Raw genomic sequence first — 26,751 nt, 5'->3', positions numbered from 1 at the left:
GGTGCATTTTGTGCTTTGGAGCAGACTGTTCCCTAAATGTTCCTTAGGAGCTGTTTCACACCTGACGGATGCTTCGGTTTTGTGTCTGCTCATTGCAGGTGGGGATCTTCCTGTGCTGTGCTCAAACAGTGATGATCTCACGCAGTGCCTGCTGTCAGGCTGTGCTGTGTGGTGTTCCACTCTTCGCTGCCGTGGCTTGATCTCGCTTGGAGAGTTACTGCAGCTCCAGTGCTGCATCCCAGGTGTCACCTCTGCTCAGGACCAGTGGTTCTTTGCCTCTTTCCTCACAAGGGCACTTCAGAGTCCCATTGACCATACTGAGAGGTGGAAATTCAAGCTGTCTTTTCCCTCTTACCTTCACTAGGTGAACAGACTGACACATACACAGAAAATTGTTACTATTACAGTTCTGGATGCTGAAGCTGTAACTTTTTTCCCAATAAATTAGTGCTGTACCGGTTCTAGGCGTTGGACTTTTCTTTTTGTAAAGCTCAAAGCAGATTTAAGTAGTCTACTTTTTTCTTTTCTAAAATGTGTATTTAATTAAGGAAGGCAAGCTGGCAGTTGTAGAACCTTACAAGAAGCCTTTCCTCCCCTCTCATTTCTATCTGCTCCTCTCCCACCATCCACATCTCCTTCCTACCGTGCCCATTCCTCTTTTCCCCCCATCCCTCTTTTCCGTCCCCCATCCTCATCTGTTGCTATTGTCTCTCTTCCCCGATCCCGTTTCCCCCGCCCTCTCCCCCCACGGGCGGGACCAGGCGCTGCCCGGCGCTCGCGGCGGGTCCGCCGGGCCGCTAGAGGGCGCTGTCACGGCCGCTCCCGCCCGTCGGTCGCCGTGGAGCGCGGCCGCTTCCTGGCGCGCGCGGCCCGGCGCGGCCTGACCGAGACGCGCGTCCGCCCCGCCGCGCTCGGGGCTCCGCTCGCCCGGGGCTCCCCGCCCGCCGCTGCTCCGCGCCCGGGGCCGCCCGCCCGCCGCCATGAAGCTCGTCAGGTGAGCGGGTGGGCGCGGATGGGGGCGGATGGAGGCGGATTGCCCGCGCCCGGCCGCGGCGGCCGCGCTGGGCGAGCCCGCGCGCTCAGGGCCGCCCTGCGCTCTCCCCTCACCGCGGACGGGAGCGGCCCGGGATGGGCCCGGCGGGAACGTCCTTAGGATGGGCTGGGCCGGGCGGGGGCCCCGCTGCGCTGGGCCGCGCTCCCGCCCCGGGGCCTGCGCGGGTCGCTCGGCACAGCGCTCCCTTTTTGGAAGGAAAGCCCCCGGGCTGGGGTAGTGTTGGCTTCCCGGGATTGTAACGACTTGTAAAATGGTTCCTTCTTCGTACAATAATGGCTGTATCGCCTGGAAGTAGATGCTGGATCCGGCAGTTATCGCTCAAGAGGCCCAACTCCCGGTGGCTGGGCAGGAGGTGGGGTGTGTCACTAAATATTCTCAGCAGAATCCATGGGCGCCGTCTTTGGGAGCTCAGGATGCGGAACTGCGTGGTGCTGCCTGTCGAACACGTACGGCTTTATGTGGAAGTGAACGGGTTTGGGTTTTTTTAAACGCGTTTTTAATTCCCAGGTTTCTAATGAAGCTGAGCCATGAGACTGTGACCATTGAACTGAAGAATGGGACGCAGGTGCATGGAACGATCACAGGTACGGTAGGATGGGAGGATGCAGCAAAATACTCCCCGTTGCCTTTCGGCAAACAATTGGCAGTCGCGGCTTGAATGAGTTTTTTGTCCTGTGCTCCCTCTTGCGGGGACCGGCACAGGAAAATGCAGGAGATGGGTTTTGTAGTTCGTATCTTTGTGTGCAAGCGCGAGGTGTGTTTGTGTTACAGAAGTGTCTGGATATTGTCGGGAGTTGCTGGGAGCTGTGACCAGCCAGCTCTCCGTAGGCAACCACGAAAGTACTTGGGAATTTCAGTGGGTCACAGGTTGTCTTTGATGTGTAGTAGTGGATAAGTCCACCCGTGGTCAGACCAGCGCTGGGGGTGCATTTTGTGATCAGATTTCTCTGTTTTAAAGGTTCTGCTGGGAGCTGTAAATTTGCTGTAGCACTGGGAGCCTCTAAGCCCAGCTGCAGCTTTGCCTGCAGACAGGCTCGGGGGGGAAGGAAGCAAACTCTTCCAGACCTTGCTTGGTAATCTCTTAGAATTGTAGCAGCACGATCACAGAATCACAAAATGGTTTGGGTTGGAAGGGGCGTGAAAGATCATCCCGTTCCAACCCCCTGCCGTGGGCAGGGACACCTTCCTCTATACCAGGCTGCTCAGAGTTCCATCCAGCCTGGCAGGGAGCACTGCTAGGGATGGGGCATCCACGGCTTCTCTGGGCAACCTGTTCCAGCTGATGTGATCTTGAATTGGTTAAATTTTGTGTGTAGGCAGTTCTAATCTAAAAAATAAAGTTAATGATTTCTGTTGAGTACGTTTTTTGTAAAGGTGAATCGAGATGGAAATGCGTATTTGCATACGTGTAATTTCATGAGACGTGTTTGAAAACGCAGAGCTGGGTGTGGGATACAGGGCAGAGAGGAATCGTGGCCAAGAGAATCTGCTCCCCTGATGTTGCCGGAGGTCTGTTCTGTCGGTTCATGGGAGTTCCTGATTGCCAGGTGCTTCTTTGTATCACTGTGCTGAAGGTTGCAGGGAATTCTTTCCAGTTCATTCATTATGTGGTTCTCAGGTATTAAAACATGTGCAAGCTATTTTGTTTGCTTTAGTAACCTCAGCGAGGGACATTGCTCTGAGAGTACTCCTGTGAGCTTTACTTATCGGGTGTGATGTGGGTGGGGCACGTTGTGTTTAATGAGGCAAGCCCTCACGGGTGAGCTGAAGAAGCTGCTTCTTCTCCCTTCCTAAACTCACCCCCAGGCGGCTTTTAGAAACTCTACTGCCCAGGCACTCTTGGGGGAAAAAAAAAAAAGATACAACTCTTGTTAAATTTGAATTTTATTCCAGAAGATTGCTGAGGTGTTTTTTTGGCCAGTAGCAATCTGTGGGGATTTGACAGAGTTCAAAACCGGCATTATTTTGCAGCCAGGTCCATCAGCTTTGATGAGAGCTGAGTGAGCCCCCTCTGTGCTCGATTGCAGCATGCTCTGCTGAACCCAGCCAGATGGGAAGCAAACACATTGCTGGGCTCCTGACCTCGCTGCTCTTTCAGGCTTAATTGTTGAGCAAAGCCTCTCTCATTTTCTGCTAAGAATCTGTAAAGAGATTGCACAATCTCCTCTTCTTCCCTTCACCAGGGCAGGAGCAGGGATGAAGGGGCAGATTTTGTGTAATGCCCCTCACACCAACCAAGGGACTGGGTCGGGTGGAGCTGTATAAAATCTAGAAGGAGGAGGAGAGGACAGAAGAAGTAAAGTCACTGTCATTTTATCTTCAGAGCTGGAGCTCAAGTCCCACATAAAGTTTATGATCTGCAAAATAAGAATTTCTGGGGGTTTTTTTACTGCTTCTCATGGCTGTTACACAGTACATGCATCCAGCTGAGATTTTTTTATCCAGTTTGGGATTAGGCATAACACAGCATAGAGTGCACAGTACTGATTCCCTACAGTTTTTACATACTGGCTGTTCTCAGAGTTTGGAACCACAGTGGTTGTTCCTTGCAGTGGGGTATTTCATGTACTTTCATAGAAAATTCACTCACACAAAATAGTACTGGATGTATTTTATCACAAGATAAATGCTGCTTTTGTGGTTGGATTTTCCTACAGCTTACAGAAAAAGGAAATTATTCAGGTTATTTTTCCTCTTCCAAGGTTTGTTTTCTTCTTTTTAAAGGACTAAAGATTAGCATTAGACTTCTGTAATAAGCAGTAGTTTATTTGTTGTTCAGAGGAATTATTTTAACCATTTGCAAAGCAGCTATTGCCAGGACCTGGGTAAAGATCTCTAACCATGAGGAGCTAAAGGCATCAATTGGTAACTGGCATAATTCAAGAGAGAAAAGAGATGTAGTTTCATTCTGTGAGAGGCTCGAGTAATTAATGAGTGGCAGAAGCAGGTGTTGATGAACAGGATAAATCTCGTTTCATGTGCACACTTAAAAACAGGTACCAAGAGACCTCATCCCTGAATTCAGGCTTGTGTTGTTAACAGGAGTGGATGTCAGCATGAACACGCATCTCAAAGCAGTGAAAATGACACTGAAGAACAGAGAGCCTGTACAGCTGGAGACGCTGAGTATTCGAGGGAACAACATCCGCTACTTCATTCTGCCAGACAGTTTGCCTCTGGATACTTTGCTAGTGGATGTTGAACCAAAAGTCAAATCCAAGAAAAGAGAAGCAGGTGAGTTTGTGCTTTCCTAGTCTGTTCTGCCTTTGTGTGAGTCTGGAGATGTCTGATTTGAGTGTCTGAACATCTGCATTTGGTATCAAATTCTTTCATCGCTGAGAGTTTGACACGGCACTGGTTCAGTCTGCCTTGCCCACCTCCTTGGCATCTGCAGAGCTTTCATTTACATGAAGTTGTGTTACAGCTTTTCATGTATCTGTTTTAAAAAATGTGTTTATCAGCTTGAGTAAGTCTTAACCTATCTGAGTCTCACAGCTGGAACCAAAGAGATTTACACTTCCTCTTCTCCAGATGTCTGCTATGTTTCCCCAGTTTGTATGGGGAGCTTCACGTAGATAAGTACAGGACAGTATCTCAAATGGTGCTGAATGATTCAGTGAAATTTGGTGGGGGATAAAAATGATATCTCTGAGAATGAAAAAAAAAAAGCTCCAGGAAGAGCAGAGACTGGAACACTACTGGAAGCCAAAGCTGGAGATGCACTCACTAGAATACAGCCTAGATTCCCTCAGGTTCTCAAGTCTCCCAAATTCAAAGTGCTGCTGAATAAAAATCCTTTTCCTTCAAAGCCTAACAGTATAAACAGTAACTGAAGTTTAATTCACACTAGTAATGATGAGTACCTAGTAAACCCCAGGAAATTTCCAGCAGTATATATTTTGCCCAGCAGTTAATCTGTGTGATTTTAAAACAGTGAGCTGTAAGTGAAAGCTAATTGTGCTTCAAAATCATGTTGTACCATTTCTCCTGTAATTAGTGTTGAAGTATGTGGGTGTGCAGGGTGTTCTGCATTGGTGAGCTCACCTTACTGACACGGGGTAAGGAATCTCAGCTGTGCAGCACCAAGTGTGAGCGCTGCGGCTGCTGCCTTGACAGGGAATAAGGACAAAGATCCTAAAGGGGCTTTGCTCCTCTCATGTTCTTTAAAAACAATCTGACCACACAGAGAAATGAGTGTGGTTGGATTGCTTTTTTCCTGAACCTCACAATGTGGTGTGGACAAGAACATCCCTACCTGGTGTCAGCTTTGGGGAAAGCAGCTGTGGTAGCTCCAGTTACCTCTGTTTGATGATCCCTGCATCTGCAGTGCACAGAAGCGCTCTCAGACCAAAGCTGTGCTGTGCTTTGCCTTAATCCATAAATGCTCTTGGGCTTCAGAAGTGTAAAACCCTCAATCTGCCCTTGACAAGTGAAGTTGTCAGGAAGGGGCAGGATGCTGGCTGGGGTGAGTGTGCCACGTGTGCCTTGGCTTTGAGCGTGCTGGCGCTTGGCAAACACAGCTACCTGCTGATGCTGTCATCTTCCAGCCGGGGTTGATACTTCCATGGATTTTACAGGGTCAGTGTATACCAGCAAAATAATGACACCTTGCTTATGTCAAATTTGTCCTGTGCTCCTTCTGTCTTTCCTGCATTTCTAACCTGCGTCCCAGAATAATTGTCACATCCTGCTCCTTGAGTGTGGATGCCACTGGGTATCTCTTAGAGAGCCACCTGCTTCCACAGAATTTTCAGTATCTTTTTGAGCCCTGCACTCACAAACACATTTGAAATGAGCCAATAATCTAAAGTTTGCAGAGTGCCTTTGCAGCCTGGTGGGTCGCATTTCTTTGGGAGAAAGAGATGCAAAGGCCCGTTATCACCGTATGGATCATACGACCTTCAGCAGTTGCTTGTGGCCTGCACTGTCCTATGATTCCATCTTCACTTTACAATTAAATAGCCGTAATTAAAACTGGGAGCATGCAGTCAAGACCTTTGCCTTAGAATCACATCTGCAATTGGCAGAGGCATCACTGAGACCAGTAGGAGCTGTTGGGTGCTGGGATCCTTTCAAAATGCTGACCTGAGACATGGTGCCTGAGACAGGATGAGTTTGTGTATCTCAGAGCGTATCAAAATTTGCTTTTCCCTCTAAAAATCTAGATTGTGTATATATATATATATATATATATATATATATATAAAAGAGGAATTCTTGTTTCCTGTCAGATCACCCAATCACTTGGGAGCAGCCAACTGTTTTATGCCCTTGTTTTCTGCAGTGAAGCTAAGGACAGACAGTAGCCTGTGGAAGTTGTATACTGGACAGAGTAACACAGAAGATGAAAATATTGTCTGAAACTTACTGAGCATTAACAGACAATACCTAACTTAATGTCTTATCCCAGGGAAGCAGTGTGGTGATTATGCTCAATACAGAATGTATTCCTGGGTCTCACTTGATTTACCCTTTTTCTTTTACCTGCCAAGTTGCTGGAAGAGGCCGTGGAAGAGGCCGTGGCAGAGGCCGAGGTCGTGGAAGAGGAAGAGGAGGCCCAAGACGATAACTTCCCATCATGCAACTCTTACCAAATTCTGGGCAATTTCAGCTATTTTTTGTACAGGTCTTGTTTATCCATTTTTAATAAACTGAAATGTGAAAAGGTGTCTTTCCTTTGTTAGCAAATCCTGGGGAGGGAGGCAGGTGTGTCCTGTTTGTAGGGCTGTTGCAGACTACATGGATCTTGTTGGTTGTCACTGTGGAGATTTTGCCCGCCCCTGAAGGCTGTACAATTCCTCTTGCTTTTTGCCCCAGAATGAGAGACTTGTGTTGTGCTTTAACAGTGTTTGAAATTAATCCCTCTTTTCTAAGGCACCTGCCATCTTCTAATGGTTACATAGTTAAGACACTGTATTAAGAACCCTTTGTCCCGTAAGTGTGTCTCTAATATTGTTCTTCAGAGCGACCTTTTTTAAAGTTCATAGATATAATTTTAATGTTTTCTATTACATGAAGCTTGCAATTTAAACATGTTGCTTTCTTTATAAAACATTTACACAGGGAAATTAACCAGGTCCATGGAACTGCTGGATTGTTACATCTGATGATTAAAGAATACCTGGATATGAACTTTGTCAAAGCTAATTATATGGCATACTTTTGTTTGGGTGGGGCTCGTAAAGCAGCTTTATCACAGATACCTTCTAGTGTACTTAAAATGCATCCCTAGAAAATACAAAGTACAGCACAGTGCACAGTTACATACTGGAATTGGAAGTTTACTTCTGGACGTGGGAGAACTTGTGCAGCTCACATATGTGGGTGCATATATATATGTATATGCATATATAAATATATATATTCACTGCTTTGCTGGACACAAGTATAAAAGAAGCCATGTTGGCCACATTTATCTCCCAGTGCCATCCTACTGCTTTCTCCCATGTAGGAAAGCAATGTCACATGCTCATTGCCAGACTTCAGCAGTTTCACCTGTTGATGAAATACAGATGTCACCTCAAACAATGAGTATGCTTAAGTGTTTTGAATGGTTGAGGGTATTTGCTGGTACTTAGGTGCAGGAACATGCTTGGTTGCTCATGTTTCCACACAGGCAGTGCTACAACAGTGGAAAAGAATCACCTAACGTGTAATGGGCTGATATGCTGGTTAATTTGTGCTAGCTGGCATTTTGTGAGCTGCTCTCCCTCTCACCTCTTTTACAGAGGCCATTTTAAAGCTTCATCTTGTTACAGAAGAGCTTTTTTTCTTCCAAACCATTGTGGAACCTCCCAAGAGCACTTTTTGGTCAATATAGCACCCACCATTCTCAACTCTATAAATAGCTGCTACAAATAATGGTTGCTGCTGTCTTCCAGAAGTGCCCAGTCACTGATGACAGGGGTAAGGTCTTCCCAAATCCAGCTGTCAGCTTTCATGCAACAGTTGAAACTCGTTCCCTCTTCAGTCTCTTCCTTATAAAAGTCACTAGTGCTCCCAGAGGAATGCACATGGTTGATGCCGCCACCAGCAGCCCGATCACTGCCAGGGCATAGCCTGGGTAATCCTTGGTCACCAACTGCCCCTGCAAGGGAGAAAAGCAGTGTTGGATCTGTGGGATCTGCCCCAGAGTCGGGCCAGGAGCAAAGCTGTGTGCATGGATCTAGACAGGACCTCTGAGAAGCAGTTCCAGGCTGTGGCAGCCCATGGCTGCCCTCAGTGCTGTTCTTTGTCCAACCATACACACTGAAACCTGACAAGAACAGAGCTGCTGACAACAGGATCGGGGAAAACTTCTGCAAGCTTTGGTAAAGAGCAGATTTTGGCTTGATTTGTGTTTCTTCATGAGGTGGCTGAGCCCTGACCTCTGTCAGATCTCTGTTCCTCTCCTGGAGCCTGCGGGCTCATGCTGACACCCAGTCAACAGGCCAGGCCCACTGTGGGTCCCAAATTGGCCATGACATGAAAACAATGATGTTCTTTGTTTCTGCATGATGGGAACATTTCCACAAAAGGTTATGAAACCAGTGATTACTTATCCAGCAGTAATTGCTCTGTGATGAATACACAGTCCAGTATTCTTAAGAAAATGTTCTGGCCATAAAGAAAAATGTGTATGGAAATTATGAAAACTAGTCCAGCAGCAGCTCAGTTCTGTTAAAATACCACTAATTTTGTTCAAAATAAATACACTTTGAAAGCAGGGGGTTTTTAAGTGTGTTTTTAAAGATGATACTTGGGTCTTCAATATGAATGAAATTTAATTCTATGAAGAGTTGATTAAGAACCTCATAGAGGGAAATTAGTTGATTTTACAGAACCATTACATCATCACTAAGTCAAATTTCCCCTGTTTTTCCTATCCACAAAATTAAGGGATGGCCCTGACTCCAGCTACTCACTTTCAGAAGGCCATTTTGTGGAACAGTGTAGTTAGGAAGGAAGCTTGTATCCTTGCAGGAACTAAGGAAAGTTTTTTTAAAAAAAGCCCAAACCCATAACTCTTTTACCTGTGTGGCATCCCATGCTTGGTATTGCAATGTTCCTGTGAGGATATAGTCGGTGAGGTAAAAAATAAATAGGCTTATAATTAGCAGTGGACTAACAAAAGCCCACATAATTTTCCAATACCAGTTTGGCTTGCGTCCAATCATGGTGTAAAGATCTTTTTCAAATCTGTTCAAAAGAAAACCAAATACATTTTTGTAAAGAAAACCAAACGTGTGTTTTTCAGACTGGCTACAGAAGTTCGATCAATACCTTGTTCTGAGTTACTTCAGAAACCACCTTCAGAATCGAGTATGTCATATGAGAAAGGGGAGAACAGCTGACCACAAATGAGCAGAGAATTATTGTCTGAAAAGCTGGCTCACCAGAATTATGGTGAGGGTGAAATCAAAAAAGACACTGAGGCTTCCAAGAGAATCCCAAATTGCAGAGAGGAGCTAGAAAAGGTACAGCAAGAAAGTTCTGCCTGAAGTGTAAGCTCGGACTGTTACTGCTGTCAGCTGACAGAGAAAAGCAATGATGCTGAAGTACTGTGGAGAAAACGGCTGGGTTTGTGTAGTTGAGTGTTCTCAGTGCTGGTATCTGACTGTCTTTGAGGAAGTACTGGAGATGGTAACTAAAATCTCACAGGAGACCTGGATCTGACTCGAAGGCGTTGAACTCGTCAAGGAGGTAATACCCGTGTATGTGCCTGGACACCTTGTGTGCTGGCAGACTAACAAAGCAAATGCTGAAGCCTTTCCCTTCAGCTATTTTCAAACCCCTTTGCTGTTGAAAACTTCTCCTGATTCCAGAGCTTCCTTTTACCCACAAGGATTGATGGGAGACAAACAATGTGCAAGGTGACCACCTTTGAAACCAGACTTACTGGCACTGTTGTGCTCGTGCTGAATTCCTGTCATGGGAGGAGCGGAGTTTTGGCAGAAGTTGCTCCTGAGACCAAGGACACGAGCAGGGAGCCGTGTGTACAGCTCCTTGGTACTCCCCTGCCAGCAGAGACAGTGTCAGCCCAGCTTGGCCCCTCACAGTCCTGAGCCAAGGCCCTGGAAGGAAGGGGTCTGCAGGGCAGGGGAGACCCCCATCCCCTTGCTGACCCTATAGCATAGGAGAAACATTTAGCCCGAGGCCATATTTTTATTCTTGCCTGTGGCTGCTCCCGCAGCTGTCCCCCTATGAAGAAAGCAGGGCTGAAGTTTTACCTCCTTATCCCATAGATGTAACACACGGCGATGGTTTCCACCAGCACGATGAGCAGCAGTGAGAGGGTGGCTGCGTAGTCATTGAAAATGTCAAACCAGTAATTTCCAGCCTCCATGGTGAAGATCAGGCCAATTATACAATTAATGAAACACACAACACCTGCATGGATAAAACAGGGATCCTGCCATTATACCTGGAAGTTTGTGTAGGGAAAATGTCACACTTCTCGTGACTAAAAAGCTGGTGGGATTTCTGCTGAGCAGCTTTCTCTGAGGAGAAGGATTTTATTTTTTCCCCCATGGAAAAGATGTGTCCCTGTGCATGTGTGACTGTCGTTAAACTGCTGCTCCCTAGACCTGCATAGTCACAGCACATCACCCCAGACCTGGTCAAGACGACCAAGTCTTAGCAACAGCCTTGTCACGTGTGCATGCAGCATCTGCTGTTGCTGCTGGGCACACAGCTAAAACAGGTTTTAAGGTAGGACAACTGATTTCCACGCCCCAACAGGAGCATGTATTTCTTTTGGCCAAAGACTGAGGTGGTTCACAGCAGGGAGACTGGCAATGTGACTGAAGAGCTACTTGCTGCAGCTATACTGCCATTTGTACCATCCCTTTGAGTTTCACCAGTGAGTAGACACCAGTCTGACAGAGCTGAGGTGTGTTGGGAAGGCTGTGAATGCACAGCCACTACTGCCATGGTGCTTTGGGAGCTCCCAAGGGAAAGTGCTGCACAGGCTGGGCAGGATTTCACAAGGGTAGGCAAACCCTTCCAGCAGCATATTTGCTATTCCCTGCTCCACCTGAGGTCAGAGAGGGACCCTCAATGGCGGTGGGACACCACAGCTTCTGGACACACACACACACACGTGCTCACTGTGTGGCCTGTGCTGCGGCCTGGCAGGTGCCTACCTGAGATCACCTCCTTGGGAAAGCAGGAGGCAATGACCTTGCTGTCAGTCAGCGGCGTGAGGATGGCAGCCGTGTTCCCCAGCATGCTGCCAATGCCCAGCATCAGCAGCATGAAGAAGTAGAGCACAGAGTACAGCTGGGGCACCTCCATGTTTTTGATTGCTTCCGAATAGACTATAAATGCCAGTCCCGTCCCCTGGACAGCCTGACAGAGACAAGGGGGGGAAACAAGAGTTACGGGCAGCTCCTCAGCTTGATAAAGGATGTAAGAGAGTGACTCTGTGTCATGACAAAGTACACCCAAGGTGTGACTTTGCACAGCAAAGGTAGGTGAGGTCTTCACTGTTCTATCCCAACTGCACAGACACTGGGTGCTGATGACCTGAGTGAGCCCCTGCCCCATCCTAAGGTGTAGAAATGATCCCCAGCCGTTGGTCAGGCAGCTCCTGGGCTCACATGGGGCACCTGAGCTCAGTGGAAGCAAAGGGAACAGCACAAACTAGCAACTCACCGTGTCTAGCTCAGCTTCCAAGCTGCAGTTTTTAATCTGTGGTGCTAATTGGGCATATTCCTGCGGGTAGGTGGCCATGAGGTAGTCTTTCATCTCGTTGAGATTGTCTGCTGTTAAAGAGCCTTCCTCCAGGTCAAAAGCATTCAGCAGCAGCAGGATCACCCTGGGAAGGATTACAGGAATTTAGTGGCTTTCAGGCCCAGGACACCTCACCCTTTTTTTCCACCAGCCCCCGTGGGGATGCTTTGCTGGCCCCAGGGCTTCAGTCTCCCTGGGTGAGAGCAGCACTTCCAGCACAGTGTTGGGACATGGGCAACCTTGTGCTCATCAGTGCCTTGGGGGGAGCAGCTCCTGCACCCAAACTGCTGCTCCCAGGCAGGTATTTTGGGTGCTGGCCAGTGCTGGCTGATGTCTCTTCCCCTTTGCCCTCCAGTCTCATGTCCACACCCCCCAACTTTAAAGTCTTTTGGCAACAAGCAAGAACTAGCAGCTTGGTTTCCTCTCTGATCAGCAGATAGATTGAAAGTTTTAAAAATATGAGTAAATGTGTAACTGCTACGGGCCCTGTGCCAGGAACTGCATGCAAGCTTGCAGCTACAGGACACAATCCTGCAGGCTGCTGGGCTTTTGCAGAGCATCACAGCCAAGGAGGCTGTGCTCCTGGAACAGGGCTTAGCCTTAAAAAGTGGGATCTGAACATCACTGCATTTATTAATCAGCTCCCCCACACTCCCTGGAGCATGTGCCAGGACAAGAACACAGGGGAAAGTGCCTCTGTCACCTGCCCAGGCAAACTCATCCTCTTGCCTAGGCCCATGCCTGGAAGCAGCACCCAGGTGTCAAAAGGCAAAGCACTCTGACCTTTCATCTCAGGCTTCATCACCTTGAATAGCTCCTTTAGCTTTATTAGAGCAGTATCGGGTCTGGTCTTGGGGCAGTGCTGGCAGTGCTGCGTGCTGTTATTTATTTACCTCCCCCCTGACCTGCCCCAGAACAGCTTGCAGTGGAAAAGCAGCGAAACAGCGGGCTCTTACTTGTTGATGCAGCTCTCATAGTTAAAGGTCGCCTTGAAGCCGTAGATGGAGAAGGTGACGATGCTGGCGAATACGGAGGTGGTGCTGTTGATGAGGGACACGATGATGGCGTGTCTCTCGCAGTTGTTGCTGGGCTCGTTGTAGCTGGCAAAGGCGATGAGGCTGCCGAAGCCAAGCCCCAGCGAGAAGAAGATCTGCGTGGCAGCGCTGATCCAGGTCTTGGGGTTCAACAGCTGCTCCAGCTGCAAAAGCCAGATGAGAGAGCAAGACCATGAAGTTTCACACCAGGGCCCAGCACTGCCCCTTCCAGCCTGCAGGGATAGGGACAAGGCCAGGGATGGGGCCCTTTGTGCACTCATTTTAGGTCAGGAGTGGTTTTGGACAGGGTTACTGCTCTGACTGAAAGTAATAGGTTATGCTAATGGGAAGGTCGTCTTCTGCAGGAAAAAGCAAGCAGCTTATGGGTATCATGGCAGAACGGCCTCCAGCCACTCCCAGCCGGGGTTTCCAGCTGCCAGACCTACGGTACTGCTGCAAAAATTCAGTATAAAAAAAGGAGGACCAAGACCTTTTAAAAACTTACATGCTCAGTAACCAGTAACATTTCCTGAAAAATTCAATACAGTTTTTCTGCACCTTTGGTGTGAACATGTAGATGAGCCCATTCACAGCTCCGTGAAGTGTTAATCCTCTGATGAGGTATATGATGAGAACACAGTATGGCAAAGAGGCTGTCACATACACGACCTGGGGAAAGAGGGGAAAGACCTTGGTCTAAAGAATACATAAGACAAAGCTAATCTGCTATGTCAGTCTCACTTTACATAACTAATTTCCATTATTGTGTTTGTTATCATATATTAGTCTTTAAAGAAATATTATCAGACAGATCTAACTTTAGATTTACATTTTAGGGAAACAAGTTCTTAATAATACTGAAGACCTGCACTACTCTTCCCAGGGTCTTCTCTTTGATGGGAAAACAAACAAAAATCTAAAATATTTGCAGCATTCACAAACTAAGTGACTATCTATCCAAAACTCATTAGGCAAAGGTCATTCATAATTTGCTCTATAAGGAAGGCAAGCAGAGGTCATAAAAGGTCAAAATCAAATTTGAATTGAATCAAATTGAATCAAAATTTAATTGAATCAGTTGCAGCAAGTTCGAGAGGTTATTCCTAGTTTACAGTCTCTTGGCTTTCCTGTATTTGACTAAGACGATTTGGGGATTACAGCCCTCAGCTTGCTGCTTAGTGCAGGCTCAGCCAGGACATTGAGGTTTTTCTCCCCACTTCCTCATGATTTCTGTTGTGAAGAAAAAGCAAGCAAAAACTGTCCAGTAGGTGTATTTTTTTTCTTGCAAAGACCAAGGAATAGACATCTGCTGACACGGCTCTGCCGTGGCAGATGGCTTTCCTCATGGCCAGCAGCCTAGCAACTGGTTTTGCAGAGAGCTGGCTGTGTTTAAAGGACTTTTCTGGATTATTTTTTTAGTATCACTCAGTGTTTTGGTTGATCCTGTTTCAGCTGCAACTTGACAGGGCAGCAGAGGCAGCAGAGCTCGGTGCTCCGGGGGAGATGCCGTGACCCCAAGGAACAGCAGCCATCCCGCACTGCCTTCCCGCGCTCGTCTCCCCTCCGCACGCCCCGCCCGGGCCCGGCAGGGCTGTGCCCCGCGCTCACCTTGCCGGTGGAGGCGGTGCCGCGGAGGATGCAGAGGTAAACCACGAGCCAGGCCAGCGTCAGGCACAGCGCCTGCTCCCACTGCACGCTCCCGCTGGCCTCCAGCGACGGGGAGATGTTCAGGGTCTGCCGGTACCAGAAGTACTGCGTGGACGATGTCTTCTCACACTCCTCCTCGTAGCCCGTGCGGTTGCTGTTGAGGGGGCAGGTGGCCCATGGCAGGGGGTCCTGGGAGGGAGGGACATGGAGTGAGTGCCCTCGGCACGGCAGGCAGAGCCGAGCTGCCGGTCAGGAGCAGGGAGGATGATGGCAAGGGCGACTTTCTGCCCGGGCTTGCTTCTCTCTGCACGGTGCTGCCTGGGGCTGGGGATGACCCTCTCCCCTGGGGATGATCTCTTTTGACACTGTCCCTTGGGAATGACCCTCTCCCCAAGGATTGATGCTTTCTGATCCTCTCCCCTGGGGACGACCCTTTCTGACTCTCTACCCAAAGACAGACCTGCTCTGTCCCTCTTCCTTGGGGATGACCAGACTGATTCTCTCCCCAAGGACTGAGCCTCCTTAACCTTCTCCCCTGGGGATGACACTCTCCAAGCCTCTACCATGGGGCCAGACCTCTCCCCTGCCAGGACACCCTGGCAACAAGGCACATGTGACTGAAGAGTCACAAGGCTAGCCTTGACCTGAATTTCATGGTGAGGAGAAGACAATGGCAAATGCCTCTGGGAAGACCATGGAGGGAGACACCACTGCATCACTTTTCTCTCCAGAAAAGCCCTGGGTTTCTGAAGCTTTTGACAACGCTCCACCTCCCCTTCCCAGCTGACAATGGTGCCATGCAACATCCAGCACCAATGCAAAGCCACCACAACCCTCCACAGCCACAGTGGGGCCAAACTGGGCCATTGGGAGCCCACACACCTGGAAGGAGTGGAAGAGGTACCAGAAGGCCCAGGCGTTTATCACGTTGTAGTACATGGAGAGGAAGAAGGAGACGACAACACTGGCAACTCCTGCAGGTACGGAGGGAGACACTTGGTCAGCAGCAAAATCCCAAAATGCCCAGGGTTCCATAACATCTGTGGGGTGTGGGAGCAGCACTGCCATGGCTGATGCAGCAGAGGCTGTGTCCCTGCACAGCCGTGCACACGGGGCATGTCCCTGTCACTGCAGACACTGCCTCCTCCTCCCGCCAGGACTATCCTGAACTCGATTTTATACTCTAGGCCCCAGGGAGGGAATATTCAATGTATCATTAAAAATAAAATGTGTGCGCATGCAAATTAATGATAGCTTGGGTTTTCATGGTAATTTAATAACATAAAAATGTATCTAAGACTGGACATTAGTAAATGGTAGACTGGAACAGTAGGAAATTAAGGCACTATTTTATCACTCATGTTGAGCTTACTGGGAAGGTGCTCTTGGGGTCAAAGCCCAGTGTAGGCAGCCCCAAGGGCTGGGTTTAGCACTGGCCTTCACACCGTGATTTTGGCAGTCTGCCTGAGGGCAGGGGACTCACACCTCTGAATCCAGACCCAACACAGCAAGCTGGGGTCTGGCCCCAATGCCCCACAAGGGACAGGATAAATGCATGCCATGAGGTGTCTGGCTTTGCTCAGCCTGGTGAGACACAGTAAAACCTGAGCTCCCACCTGGATCTTCCCTGAAAGACAAAGCTCTCCTATCTAAAATCACCCGCATTCCCTGTGTGCTGGAAAATACAGATGGAAGCTGAGAACATACCAACACCGCAGAGGTAGGGGCTTATTATTTTCCAGGCGCCGATGCTGCCCTGCCGCATACGCTGCCCCACGGCCAGCTCCAAGTACAGCAGCGGCATCCCCTCGGCAATCAGCATGACAAGGTATGGGATCAAAAAGCCACCTGTGAGAACAAACCCTACCGTCAGCTTTCGGCAGATCAGCAGCAAGATAAACACCACATAGCCCTATTTGTGTTCAAATCAAGCTGTCAGTGTCCCAGAGGCCGGCTGGGTCTGGGTCCTGTCTAGGCATCTTGAGTACTGAGGGCACGGCCCAATCCTGACGGACATCTCACAGAGGTTTCGGGCAGCGTCCCAGAGGCTGGTGGGCGCTGACTGCCTGGGCGCAGGGAATTTTCCGCAGGGACTTGGCAGGGCTGGGATTTCTGCTGTTAAACTGTGTTGGCCGGCACTGCGTTGAGGCAGAGCTGCCCAGATGAGTCTGGGCGGTTTGAGCAACGCTGAGGGCTGGGGCTGTTAAAGGGTAACCAACCACCCGCCAAACCTTGTAAACGATAATGAGAAAAAGAGGCCGAGGGAAAGATTTACTTCAGTGTGGGGTGTTCTGCTGCACAGCCAAAGTGCTCAAAGAAAAAGTAACAGCAATGTCTGTGTCAAACAGAGAGTTTTGAGTAACATGTTGAAGTCTGGCTTTGCTAAAAAATAAAAAAACAACCAAAAAAACAAATAAAAAACCTCCCAAATCCCCATGCTGAGCCCACAAGCACCAGCAAATGAATGAAGGCTTTTCCCCCAGGGCCCCACCTGTGGGAGCAGACCCTGGGACAGAGGCATAGAGTCTCCTCCTGCATGGGGCTGCTCATCCCTACTTCCCGCCACATGGAGAGCCACAGAGATGCTCCTGTGGAAGAGCAGCAGCAGGAATAGGAAGGTTGACAGCGAGGAAGGAGAAAGGACCTTCCCACCTGGCAATCAGGATGTGCTTTGGCTTAAACTTCTGCCGGAAAAAAATGAAAATCCTTGTATTCGACTTGGGGCTCACTTCAGAAAGAGCTGCTGACTGAGTCAAAAGCTGGATTTTTGTGAAGGCTTCCCTGCTTCCTTTTTTACAGCAAGCCAAAATATTTACGTAAATATCTCTTATTTAGGATTTAATCTGTGGCATTAACATTCCTTGCAATGGGCTCTGTGCAGTGCTGTGGAGGAATGAACTCCGTGCAGCAACTGAGGCAAAGACCTGGAAATAAACACAGAGCAATAATCCGGTTTATTCTGGGAATTAATTTCCCACCTCCCAGCTCTCTTGTTATTAACAACCCCTTTGTTAGTCTGTTAGATAACTTCCTATGCCGCAAGGGAGCCGTCGGAGGTTTAAGAGCTCCTGCAGCCGCTCCGTGCCGGCGGGGTGCCAGCTGTCCCAGCAGCCACTGAGGGGAGTTCTGCCATGTACCACAGGGGAATCGGCATCAGGCCCTTGCGAAGGCTTTTCCACCCTCCCAGCAGCGCTGCCACATGTTTGGCATTGACTGTGCCACCTGGCAAGGAGGGGAAATGCCTCCAGGCTTGTTCTTCACCCCAACGTCCCCCCGCAGCTGGGGGTGCCAGGGCCAAGCCCCTGCCCCTTGCTCTGCATCCTGTTTGCACACAGATCTTGCTCCTAACGCCACTCTTCCCAAAGAGTAGAACCAAAATGTCTCATATAAGGGACTCTGAGCAGTCGATAAACCAGCTCCTTATCAGCTGTGAATCAGCACAGCACCACTCAATTCCCTGCTCATTTACACCGGGCGTTGCTCCCTATGGTGCCAGCTGTCTGCAAAATCCAGCCCCCAGGCCAGATCCCTGTAGTTGGAAAAATATGCGGAGTGTGCCCAGGGTCTGCTCAAGGCACTGGGCTTGGCCGTGGCACCCTGGCCCCTGCTCAGGCTCCTGCCTGGTGCTCAGGGGCTTCCTGGCCCGGGGCTGAGCGCTGCTGAGCACCAGCCCTGCTGTAGACCCACCCCAGCCTCGTCTGAGCCTGGCCCAGCCTGCCTAGGGACGGAGGAACTGCACCTACGAGGTCTGAATGCCCCCTGGTCTGCTCAGGTCATGCTCTCGGCAGGAAAGCAAGGAGAAGGACGAGAAGGAGGCAAACTGCTGATGAACAGAATGTCAGGTTATAAAGTCTACAAATACTGTTTATCGGTATCAGCCGCGATAAGGCCCTATTGCCCTGCTGGGCAGGACAGGGACTGGTTCTGTGCTTTATTACAAGGAAGATGCCAAACAAGCTGGTGTCCCCCCCTAATCCCAGTGCCTGGCATATCCAGCTCTTAAGATCCTGAAACAATCTTCTGTATTCGTGGGTTTTGTGAACCCCTGGAAAGCCACAGAATCCTCTTTAACAGGGCAGTGAATAAAACAAGAAAAGCAAAACCTGCTGTCAGGAGTTTTAATTTCACAGTAGAAAGAGCTGCCTTTCCCCACATAAATATAAGTGGTGATGAGAAAAATAATAGAAAATATAATGAAAAATAATGGAAAGACATTCTTACAAAACATGCTTTTCAGAAAATACTTGGGTGTATAGTAGAATCATATAGCAGTTTGAGTTGGAAGGCACCTTTTAAAGGTCATCTAGTCCAAAGCCCCTGCAATGAGCAAGTTTATTTAATCTTCTATTCAGGCTAACCAAGTGTTCCAGTTTTGGTTACACTTCAGAGAATCCTCACCATCTGCTACAATACAGATGGCTGGTTAAAAGAACCACACAAAGCCCGCAAAATGTCCGAGTTTTGCTGTCCTTCGGGATGTCTGCCATGATGGGCAGTTTGATCTGCATACAGAAATACATTTTAAGCTTTGTGCTAGAGTTCAGTGTCAGATATGAAGTCTTTACCCTTAAAGCATGTGAAGGCAAATACATGCAAAATTACAGCACATCTATCATTTCTGCTATCTGAAGTGTCTAAGAAAGCTTCAGCCACTGCAGTATCTATCTTCTACTCACCCTTCACCCACCATATTATCTGGATTTTTCTGACCTGATCCCACAGGACAGCTCTGATGCAGTCTCAGCGCTGAGATGCCTTTTCAAATAGCAGCATGAACCAATTCCTACTACCACAAGTGCATTTAGAAGTAAGCTACCAGCCAAAAAAAAACAAGCATGAAAGGAGTAAAAAGTCATTAAACAGCTTAGTGTGTCTTCCTGAAAGGAAGAAAGGGCAGAAGGAGACCAGAAGCAGATGAGGCAGATGTTCATCATGTCCCCTAATGCAAGATTGAGATGGGTGCAAAACTACAACAACAGATGCAGTATGAGAAGTAGTAAAAAACTTGGTTGTCTTACAAAGAGAGGCTATTTCTAAAGATTCTTCAAAACAGTGGTAGCTGTATACTAGAGGAGATTATTAGTACTGGTCTTTAATTAATCTAATTAACTGACTTTTGATTTCCAAGGTACAACAGCTGTGGCTCATATATGCCACAGACATCTTTCTTCAGTTTGGACCCAGGAGGAGGATAAACTTTCAAAGGGGGTTTTGGGGTTTTTTTTGGTTGGCTTATTTATCTTTGGAGGACAAATCAATTTATTCCTTATTTTCAAAGGTTACTGGGAGGCTTTAGCTGTGGAACTCCTGTTGATTAAGGCATTTCAGCCAACTTCAAGGCAGATTTGCAGCCAGGTTATCATCTCCTCAAGTAACGCTTTGTATAAAAGACATTAATGACAGGTACTTGAAATGATACAGCTGATCTTTAAATTAAATCAGTGTCATCATCTCCCCTTCTCAATATTTTCCAAGTCCCCATTGGTGAATGTAAAAGGATATGAACCAGTTTCTGACACTTTCAGAGTGATTCAATGGGGCAAAAATGTAATAAATGAATACCATGTGGATCTATATCTCTCACTCTACCTCCATTCTTTCAGAAAACATGGGCCTTCCCACTGCTTCATCGCCACTTACAGGAAAGAAATGCCACTGTATTGGGGCAGCTGTCAGGTAAAAGCCTAATGCTAAAGAATACATAAAATAAAGCCACAATAAAGCAGATTGCACACCAACAGAAAGCCAGACCTCCTACTCTGCCCTGGACCCTGCTGGGTGGACAGGCATTAGCATGGACAACATACTTTTGGACTTAAAGCTTGCCACACTCCTCCTCAAAGGAAGCAAGAAAATGTAAACCACACTTACCTCCTCCGTACATCTGACATAAGTATGGAAACCTCCACACATTTCCCAGCCCCACAGCATAGGAAATGCATGCAAAAATAAACTGCAGGGGATTGTCCCATAAGGGTCGGGATTTCTCCATTGCCTTCTTGCAGGCAGAGGTTTCAGCAGAGCCTCCTGCCTTCACTCCCTCAGGTACTCTGCCAACCGTGCCTCACACTCCACGCCAGTCCGGCTTGGAGGGGAGGGAAAGGCGGAGGAGCTATGCTTGCCAATTCCTATCAAGCTTTTTAATTACTAATCTTATTAACAGGCACATACTGAAATAGGAATGCTGGTAAATAGATTATAGACACACACAGAACTATAAAATTGGTACTTTGGGTGAATAGCTGCTTGGGTTTTGACTGGCATTTCTGGGAAGGATGTGAGCTGAGGGATTTTTATTGACTCACATGCCAATTTGAAGCTGTGAGGAAATAACACTGGGGCTGCAGTTTGGTTTTGGAAATGGAACACTCCTCCACAGGGCTCCCTTCACTACCGAGTGGCATTCATCTGCATGAGGCACCAGCTTGAATTTGAATGCACAGAAGAGGGGTTCCCACACCATTAGGACTGGGTTTAGGGACTGTCAGTGCTGACTTTTAGGGTAAGAATAAACAGGTCCTCAGACATCCTATCACCGTGCCCTGGTGCTCACCTCAACCAACCCAGCATGCTCCCCAGTTCCAAAGTGGCCCTGAAACAGTCCTATCAGCCACGCAGGTCCCCAGCCTGCTGCACACTTTGAGAACAGCACTCAAGTTTGGCCCTCCGGGAATACTGCCCTCCCTCTACATACTCTGCATGTGCACAACAGTGTGAAATGGCCAGTCTCTTCACTTACCTTCATGCTCAAACCCCACTGCTGCAGGTGAACTTTTCTGAGGGGTTGCCGTTTTAAAATACTTTCACAAGCAGCAGGGACCAAATACAAAGGCCAGTGGAAAAAGATGTCTGTGGCCATTGTGGAAGCAGAAGGATCTAGGAGGCCTTTGGGTCATCTGAAGGCACATTGAGGTGCCAGGTCTGAACATGACCCTGTGTGTTTGGGCCCCTGCCAAGGTACACTTTGAGCTCAACCACTTTGGACAGGTCTTCCAGTGAAGGAGGCTGCCAGCAGCGTCTGCAGCAATAAAAAGCAGCTGAGCAATTCCAAGGACTCAGCTTCCTTCCTCTGTTTAAATGGGTTTTTTCCAGGGCACCTTTCAGGACCATTTTACAAGTAAGACTCGCTCAGCTGCTGTCAGTCTCATTCCTTCAGTGCCAGGAAATTTGCTCCCTGCCAGTGCTGTGTGGGCTGCTCCAGCATCTCATTGGGCACTGGCCGAGCCAAGGCCTCCAGCTGTGGGTACAGGTGAGAACCCCAACCCCCGGGCCTTTGGACAGGAGCCCGAACTGCAGAGCGTGTCGTGCAGTGCTGCTGAGCCCAACAGAACCACTCTGGTGCACCTGCTGACCAGCCACCTGTATTACCAAAGTCACCAAGTGGGACACTACTTTTCTCACAGCTTAGAAAAGGTGATGGCAAGAGGTTTACACATTAGGTGCATCCATTCTTCAGGGTGTGTTTTAGTGGTGCTAGAGATGTAAGTTGTCATTGGAAAACATCAGGGTATGCCAAAGCCTTCTGTAGTACAGGTTTGAGGGAAGTTTGTGACTTTTTTGCAGTACCTGTGCATTCTTGTCTTGCCTGCAGAACTGCAACATGCCAGCTAGCCCTAGAAATATGCCTCATGGGTATAACCCAGAATTCTGCTGGAAGGAATAATCCAAGGTAATTTTAAATCCATAAGCTGTTAAACTGAAAGACACACACAGACAATGTGAGTTGCCCCACATCACGAAATTACTAGAAAGTCAAATGCCCATCCCTGACAGTGAGATTTATTATAAATGATGTGTATAAACAGCTTACAGTATTAAATAATTCACTGACAGGACAGCCTTAAAAATAGCACATCACTACCACTTGGGATGCTTCTGTGTGAATAGATTACTCCTACTGATGAGCATCATCAAGTTAAAAATTTCCTTGGCTCTGTACCTCCTTCCCATTACATTTCAAACTAGTTTACTAATGGACTGGAGGAGATTGTGCAGGCAGAGATGTGATGTCCTTATCTTGGGTCAGGCCAGAGCAGGAAGTTCAGGTGGAATGAGATGAATCCTTGCCTCTCTCACAAATGTCAGCCTCATCAGTAGCTCAGATCACAGACTACTGTGACATTTTTTTAAAGGTGGTCATGCATATAGGCACCCAGCAAAGTGTCTGTCATCTAGTGGCTCCTTGAGACACACGCTTTAAATACATTTAAATGTATTTGAACAGACAACGCTTAGGAATTCTTGCTGTGGGACTTTGTATACACACCTCAGATTATCAATATGCTATTTCTGATGCTGTTCATGATTTTATCTCCCTGGAACTGCTTTCATTTGGGTTAGGGAAGGGCTTGAGCTTTATCTTTAGGTACAAAGACAAGTCTCTAATAGACATACACAAGAATTTTTTATCATTTCACTGCTCATATTAAAGAAGGATTAGAAAGAATTTTTTCTCCCAGTACCTAACAAATTTGAGCTGTGGGGTTTGGGGGAGTGGTTGAAAAGGGCAGGGGTTCATCTGCACAGCAGACCAGGGACTGATGGGACTGCCCAGGAGAACTGCCCTATGTAAACCTAGTCAGAAGCTGATAAACAAAGCAAAGAATCCCATTTATTACTGAAGCAAAACTACAAGTACTTAGGTGAAGGTATCAACTAAAAATCCTGGGCTTGTGTCTCTTGATGCCAGTACAGTAAAAAGCCAAATGCCTCTCCCAGCTACCTAAAATGCAGACAAAAAGGGAATCTGGGGTCTTAGCAACAGGTTGGGGATCAGGACTTCAGGGTGTGAGAGAACCTTAATAGTTCTATTGGCAAAAGTCAGGGAAACAAGGTAGGAAGAAATTCTACCAGGTAGCCTGGACCTTATTATGCTACCTCCAACATGTATTACTATACCCCTTAGATTTAAAAATAAACCTCTGGGCTCTCCTTGATGAGCCAGACATGTGGGAGGGGGACAAAGTGTCAGCAGCTCTGGTGTTTAGTATCTTCCATTCCTGGAGGCACCCACTTCCAAATGCAAACACAGTATCTGCTCATGTATCAGATGATTATCAAAGCAAAGCCATGGAGTCTCTACAGCCTCTGCACGTGTTTACTGATGCTGTCAAGGGAAGCAGACAAGCAGACAAGAGGGTAACAGCTTCCACATACGGGTTTTCTGTTGGGATTCACTATTCAGAGCTGCTACCCTAAGATGCCTATTTCCTTACCTTAGGAGAAAGAATCAATCCATCTGGATTGCCAGATCTTTGACAGCTCATAGGCCATGACAACTGTTTGGCAATTGCTCTATGTGTAATTGGAGACTACAGTTACTCCTCTAAACTGTTACTAGGATTACAATTATTCCTTCCAGTTTATCACTACTACTTGCTGCTTAGTTCCAAACTGTAGATGATGCCTTTAGGGTCTGTACTCTGAAGTAATTTCCAACCTCTTAATCACCCTTAAAACTGTTTCACTTTACCTCAACCTCCCAAGAAAAGCATGCCTGAAAACAGCCTCTCTATTTTCCTTGCTTTTCCTTAGCACCACAGCTCTATCCATCTTCTGACTGTGTGATTTCTTAGGGTACTCACTCCATAAAGGTGCACTCAAAGCAGTTCTGATTCGTAGAATTGCACCTAATTCACCCGAACTTCAAAACTGACCTGCGTCAAACGAGAGTCAGAAACGGGCATGTCACTAAAAGGTAGGTGGATTACTCAGTCAGTTCTTCTGCTTGTCACCTGCCAGTTCCCACCTTCTCTGTCAAAGCTTGCCTGCAGTCTGGGGAGGTCTCCGGGCAGCTCTCTTGTTCACCAGCAGCTGGCAGTCGTGAGCTGCTCTTTCACAGTTCTGCACCGACCTCTCTGCATCACCATGACTTACCACGGACACTCCAAGGCACTACATCAACAAGTTCCTAAAAATAGTAATTAAAAAATAACTAACGAAAGAAAATTTCTGGTGAAACAGAATAACATATATATACCCCCCTTTATTTGGAGAAGAGCTGACTCCAAATATGCTGCCTAATACTTCAGGGTATACCCAAGAGGAGAGACTGCTAAGGAGGGCACAAGATGTCTTCAGGGAAAGTCTGCAGGCAGCCAGAGCAGAGCAGGAATCCTGGGACAACACCTTCCCTGGGACGTTGTCAAAATTAATAATCACAGGTTAACTCCCTAGGCACATTCTCTGTTCAAAGTCAGTTACAAAAATAGCTATGATAACAATTACAATAACAATTCTTACCTGCTCACATACAAACTTACCTTCAAATGACTTCAAAATGTTTTAGAAGGCATATCCTTCTAGACCAGATCAAACCTTTTAAGCTCGATGCATTCAGCCACCTGATACCCCAACATGATTCACATTTGCTTCTTGAGGCAGTAAGGATTTCACTGTGGTTTCACAGCATTTCATATCACACAGAAATCAAGACCTGTCCTTGATAATGCCAGAAAAGGGAAATCAAAATAGGGAATCTTACGAACATTTTGGCTGGACTGAAATCTAAGTTCCTGGCAGCTGACTGGGTTTCCCAAAACCAAGGTATGTGGGAAATGCCCAAATTGCAACTGTTCTTAATATTAGTCTACCAAACAAAAAGGCACACATGCAAGTTAAGTATCAATATATGTGTTAGTATTCATCTTAGGACATTTTTCTAAATGGCTATTAGCCAGAAGAGAAAAAACAGGCTAATGAGTACTTTATGAACAGTTAAAAGATCAGTGGGTAATATATGGCCTCATTAAGATGGCAACATGCAGGACTGCTGGCTCATTTAATAACAACTACTGAAGTCACTGTTGGAGCATAGGGTTGTTTGTTGGCTGTCAGATTCAGTACTTAGCAAAGCTGAGCTGCCTAGATTTCATTCCCCTAAAAAATACTCTTCAGTCTCCAAGAAAAAACAAAACAAAACCAAAAAGCAAACCCCAACCAGCTTGAAAAGATGTGATTTCTGCAGACCAGGCAATTATACAAAAATTTTCTTTTTAAACATTCCCTTCAGGCATAACTAGGGAATTAACAACTGAAGTGGAAGAAATGGATGATATGTATTTGAGCAGTACAAGGAACAGAGACTGCTAAAAGCAGTATTAGAATTAACACCTCAGGGAAAGAAGTGAGGTTTTAGAAACATCAGACACTGTCAGGAGACGTTCAGATGTCATCTCCATCTTCAAAATATTGTACCTATCTCAAGGAAAAAAAGATCACTACTGTATAATGCTCCAAGTCTTCTTTGACAGGTACATCACCTGTCAAAGATGATGTATTTTTCATTAAGAGCTCCACACAAGACTTTTAATTAGCCCTTCTGCAGCACAAAAAGCAAGCAATGCAGTGATCTCACACTCGCTAAACTGGCAATCTGCAAGGCAGGAACTCAGAGTTTCAATTTTGCACTGCACAGCTCTTTACAAGTTTTGCCTTACTCATTTGAGGAGATAACAAGGTGTGTAACAATGCTGGTCTACAGCCAACTTATTTCATTGAGACCTAGCCATATACTGAAGTTGACAGTGTACTTTCTTGCTGAGATGGTTTCTAAGCAGATAATGAAGGTCAATCACAGAGTCAATATTCCAGCTAAATCAAGAGTCAAAGATTTACGAGAAAAGAAGACCAGCAGAAGTCACTGAGAATCTCTGTCTCTCTTCACCCTTTACCTGCCATTTCAGAAATAGTAACTGATCTCATTAAAATGAGTGTTATTACAAAGAAAAAACCCGCAACATTCATCCAGACAAGTATTCCTGCTGCTCTGAGCAAAACCAGCCAAAAAGCTCTTTGGTACATTCCTACTAAGAGCTTAAAATTTTAGTGACTGTACATGGGGCAAAAGAATACCCTTCATTATCTTAACTGCCACTGCAGGAGGAGAATGCCACGCCATAACACACTACTATTGTGCTACAGCAATAATATCCTGCCACAGGCACAGGGCTCTATCCCAAACCAACCTCACTAAACCAGTGGGAGGCAAAAGACAGGAGAGCTTACAGAAAACATGAGAAGTTAAAAGAAAACAGGAGAACTTAGACTGCAAGTGTATGGCAGATTTGAGTTAAGCAATTTTAACAGCTTTGCTTGTTAAAGAAATAATGAGGAAAAAAGACCCGTTTCAGTTCAAGCAGCTCCTGAGAAAAACACTGTTAAATGTCAGTTTCTGTAACATAAACACCCCAGTCTCTCCTCAGCCCTGTCACTGGCATGCTCTTTTACAGCTGTTTGATGTGAGCTTTGATGTGGCTTTGAGCACGAATCTGTAATTTAAATGTTCTCATTTCTAGCAAGATT

General features: G+C 47.1%; 2 protein-coding genes across 6 annotated transcripts; one reads left to right on the top strand and one right to left on the bottom strand.

Annotated features, from left to right (window-relative positions):
• Positions 1–909: 909 nt before the first annotated feature.
• On the top strand, positions 910–6,719 carry SNRPD1 (small nuclear ribonucleoprotein D1 polypeptide). The gene is made up of 4 exons (XM_048299482.1): positions 910–994; positions 1,562–1,638; positions 4,097–4,288; positions 6,547–6,719. The coding sequence occupies exons 1-4, from the start codon at positions 981–983 to the stop codon at positions 6,621–6,623; spliced, it is 360 nt and encodes a 119-aa protein (XP_048155439.1). The 5' UTR covers positions 910–980; the 3' UTR covers positions 6,624–6,719.
• Positions 6,720–7,319: 600 nt separating this feature from the next.
• Positions 7,320–26,740, bottom strand: SLC6A20 (solute carrier family 6 member 20). 5 transcript variants are annotated; one of them, XM_048299422.1, is made up of 12 exons: positions 24,197–26,740; positions 22,015–24,104; positions 16,156–16,296; positions 15,331–15,422; positions 14,410–14,637; positions 13,360–13,470; positions 12,724–12,965; positions 11,690–11,852; positions 11,179–11,383; positions 10,264–10,423; positions 9,067–9,232; positions 7,320–8,141 (listed from the first exon to the last, which is right to left on the bottom strand). In XM_048299422.1, the coding sequence occupies exons 2-12, from the start codon at positions 22,076–22,078 to the stop codon at positions 7,992–7,994; spliced, it is 1,722 nt and encodes a 573-aa protein (XP_048155379.1). In that variant the 5' UTR covers positions 22,079–24,104; positions 24,197–26,740; the 3' UTR covers positions 7,320–7,991. The 5 variants fall into 5 exon arrangements, with proteins under 5 accessions (XP_048155379.1, XP_048155394.1, XP_048155369.1 ...); XM_048299437.1 differs by lacking the exon at positions 22,015–24,104; XM_048299412.1 differs by lacking the exons at positions 22,015–24,104; positions 24,197–26,740 and adding an exon at positions 20,320–21,149.
• Positions 26,741–26,751: the final 11 nt, after the last annotated feature.

The sequence above is a fragment of the Corvus hawaiiensis genome, chromosome 1 (assembly GCF_020740725.1).
Source record: "Corvus hawaiiensis isolate bCorHaw1 chromosome 1, bCorHaw1.pri.cur, whole genome shotgun sequence".
NCBI classification, from domain to species: Eukaryota; Metazoa; Chordata; class Aves; order Passeriformes; family Corvidae; genus Corvus; species Corvus hawaiiensis.
The sequence above is the reverse complement of the archived record's forward strand: the minus strand, read 5'-3'. Positions and strand labels throughout refer to the sequence as shown.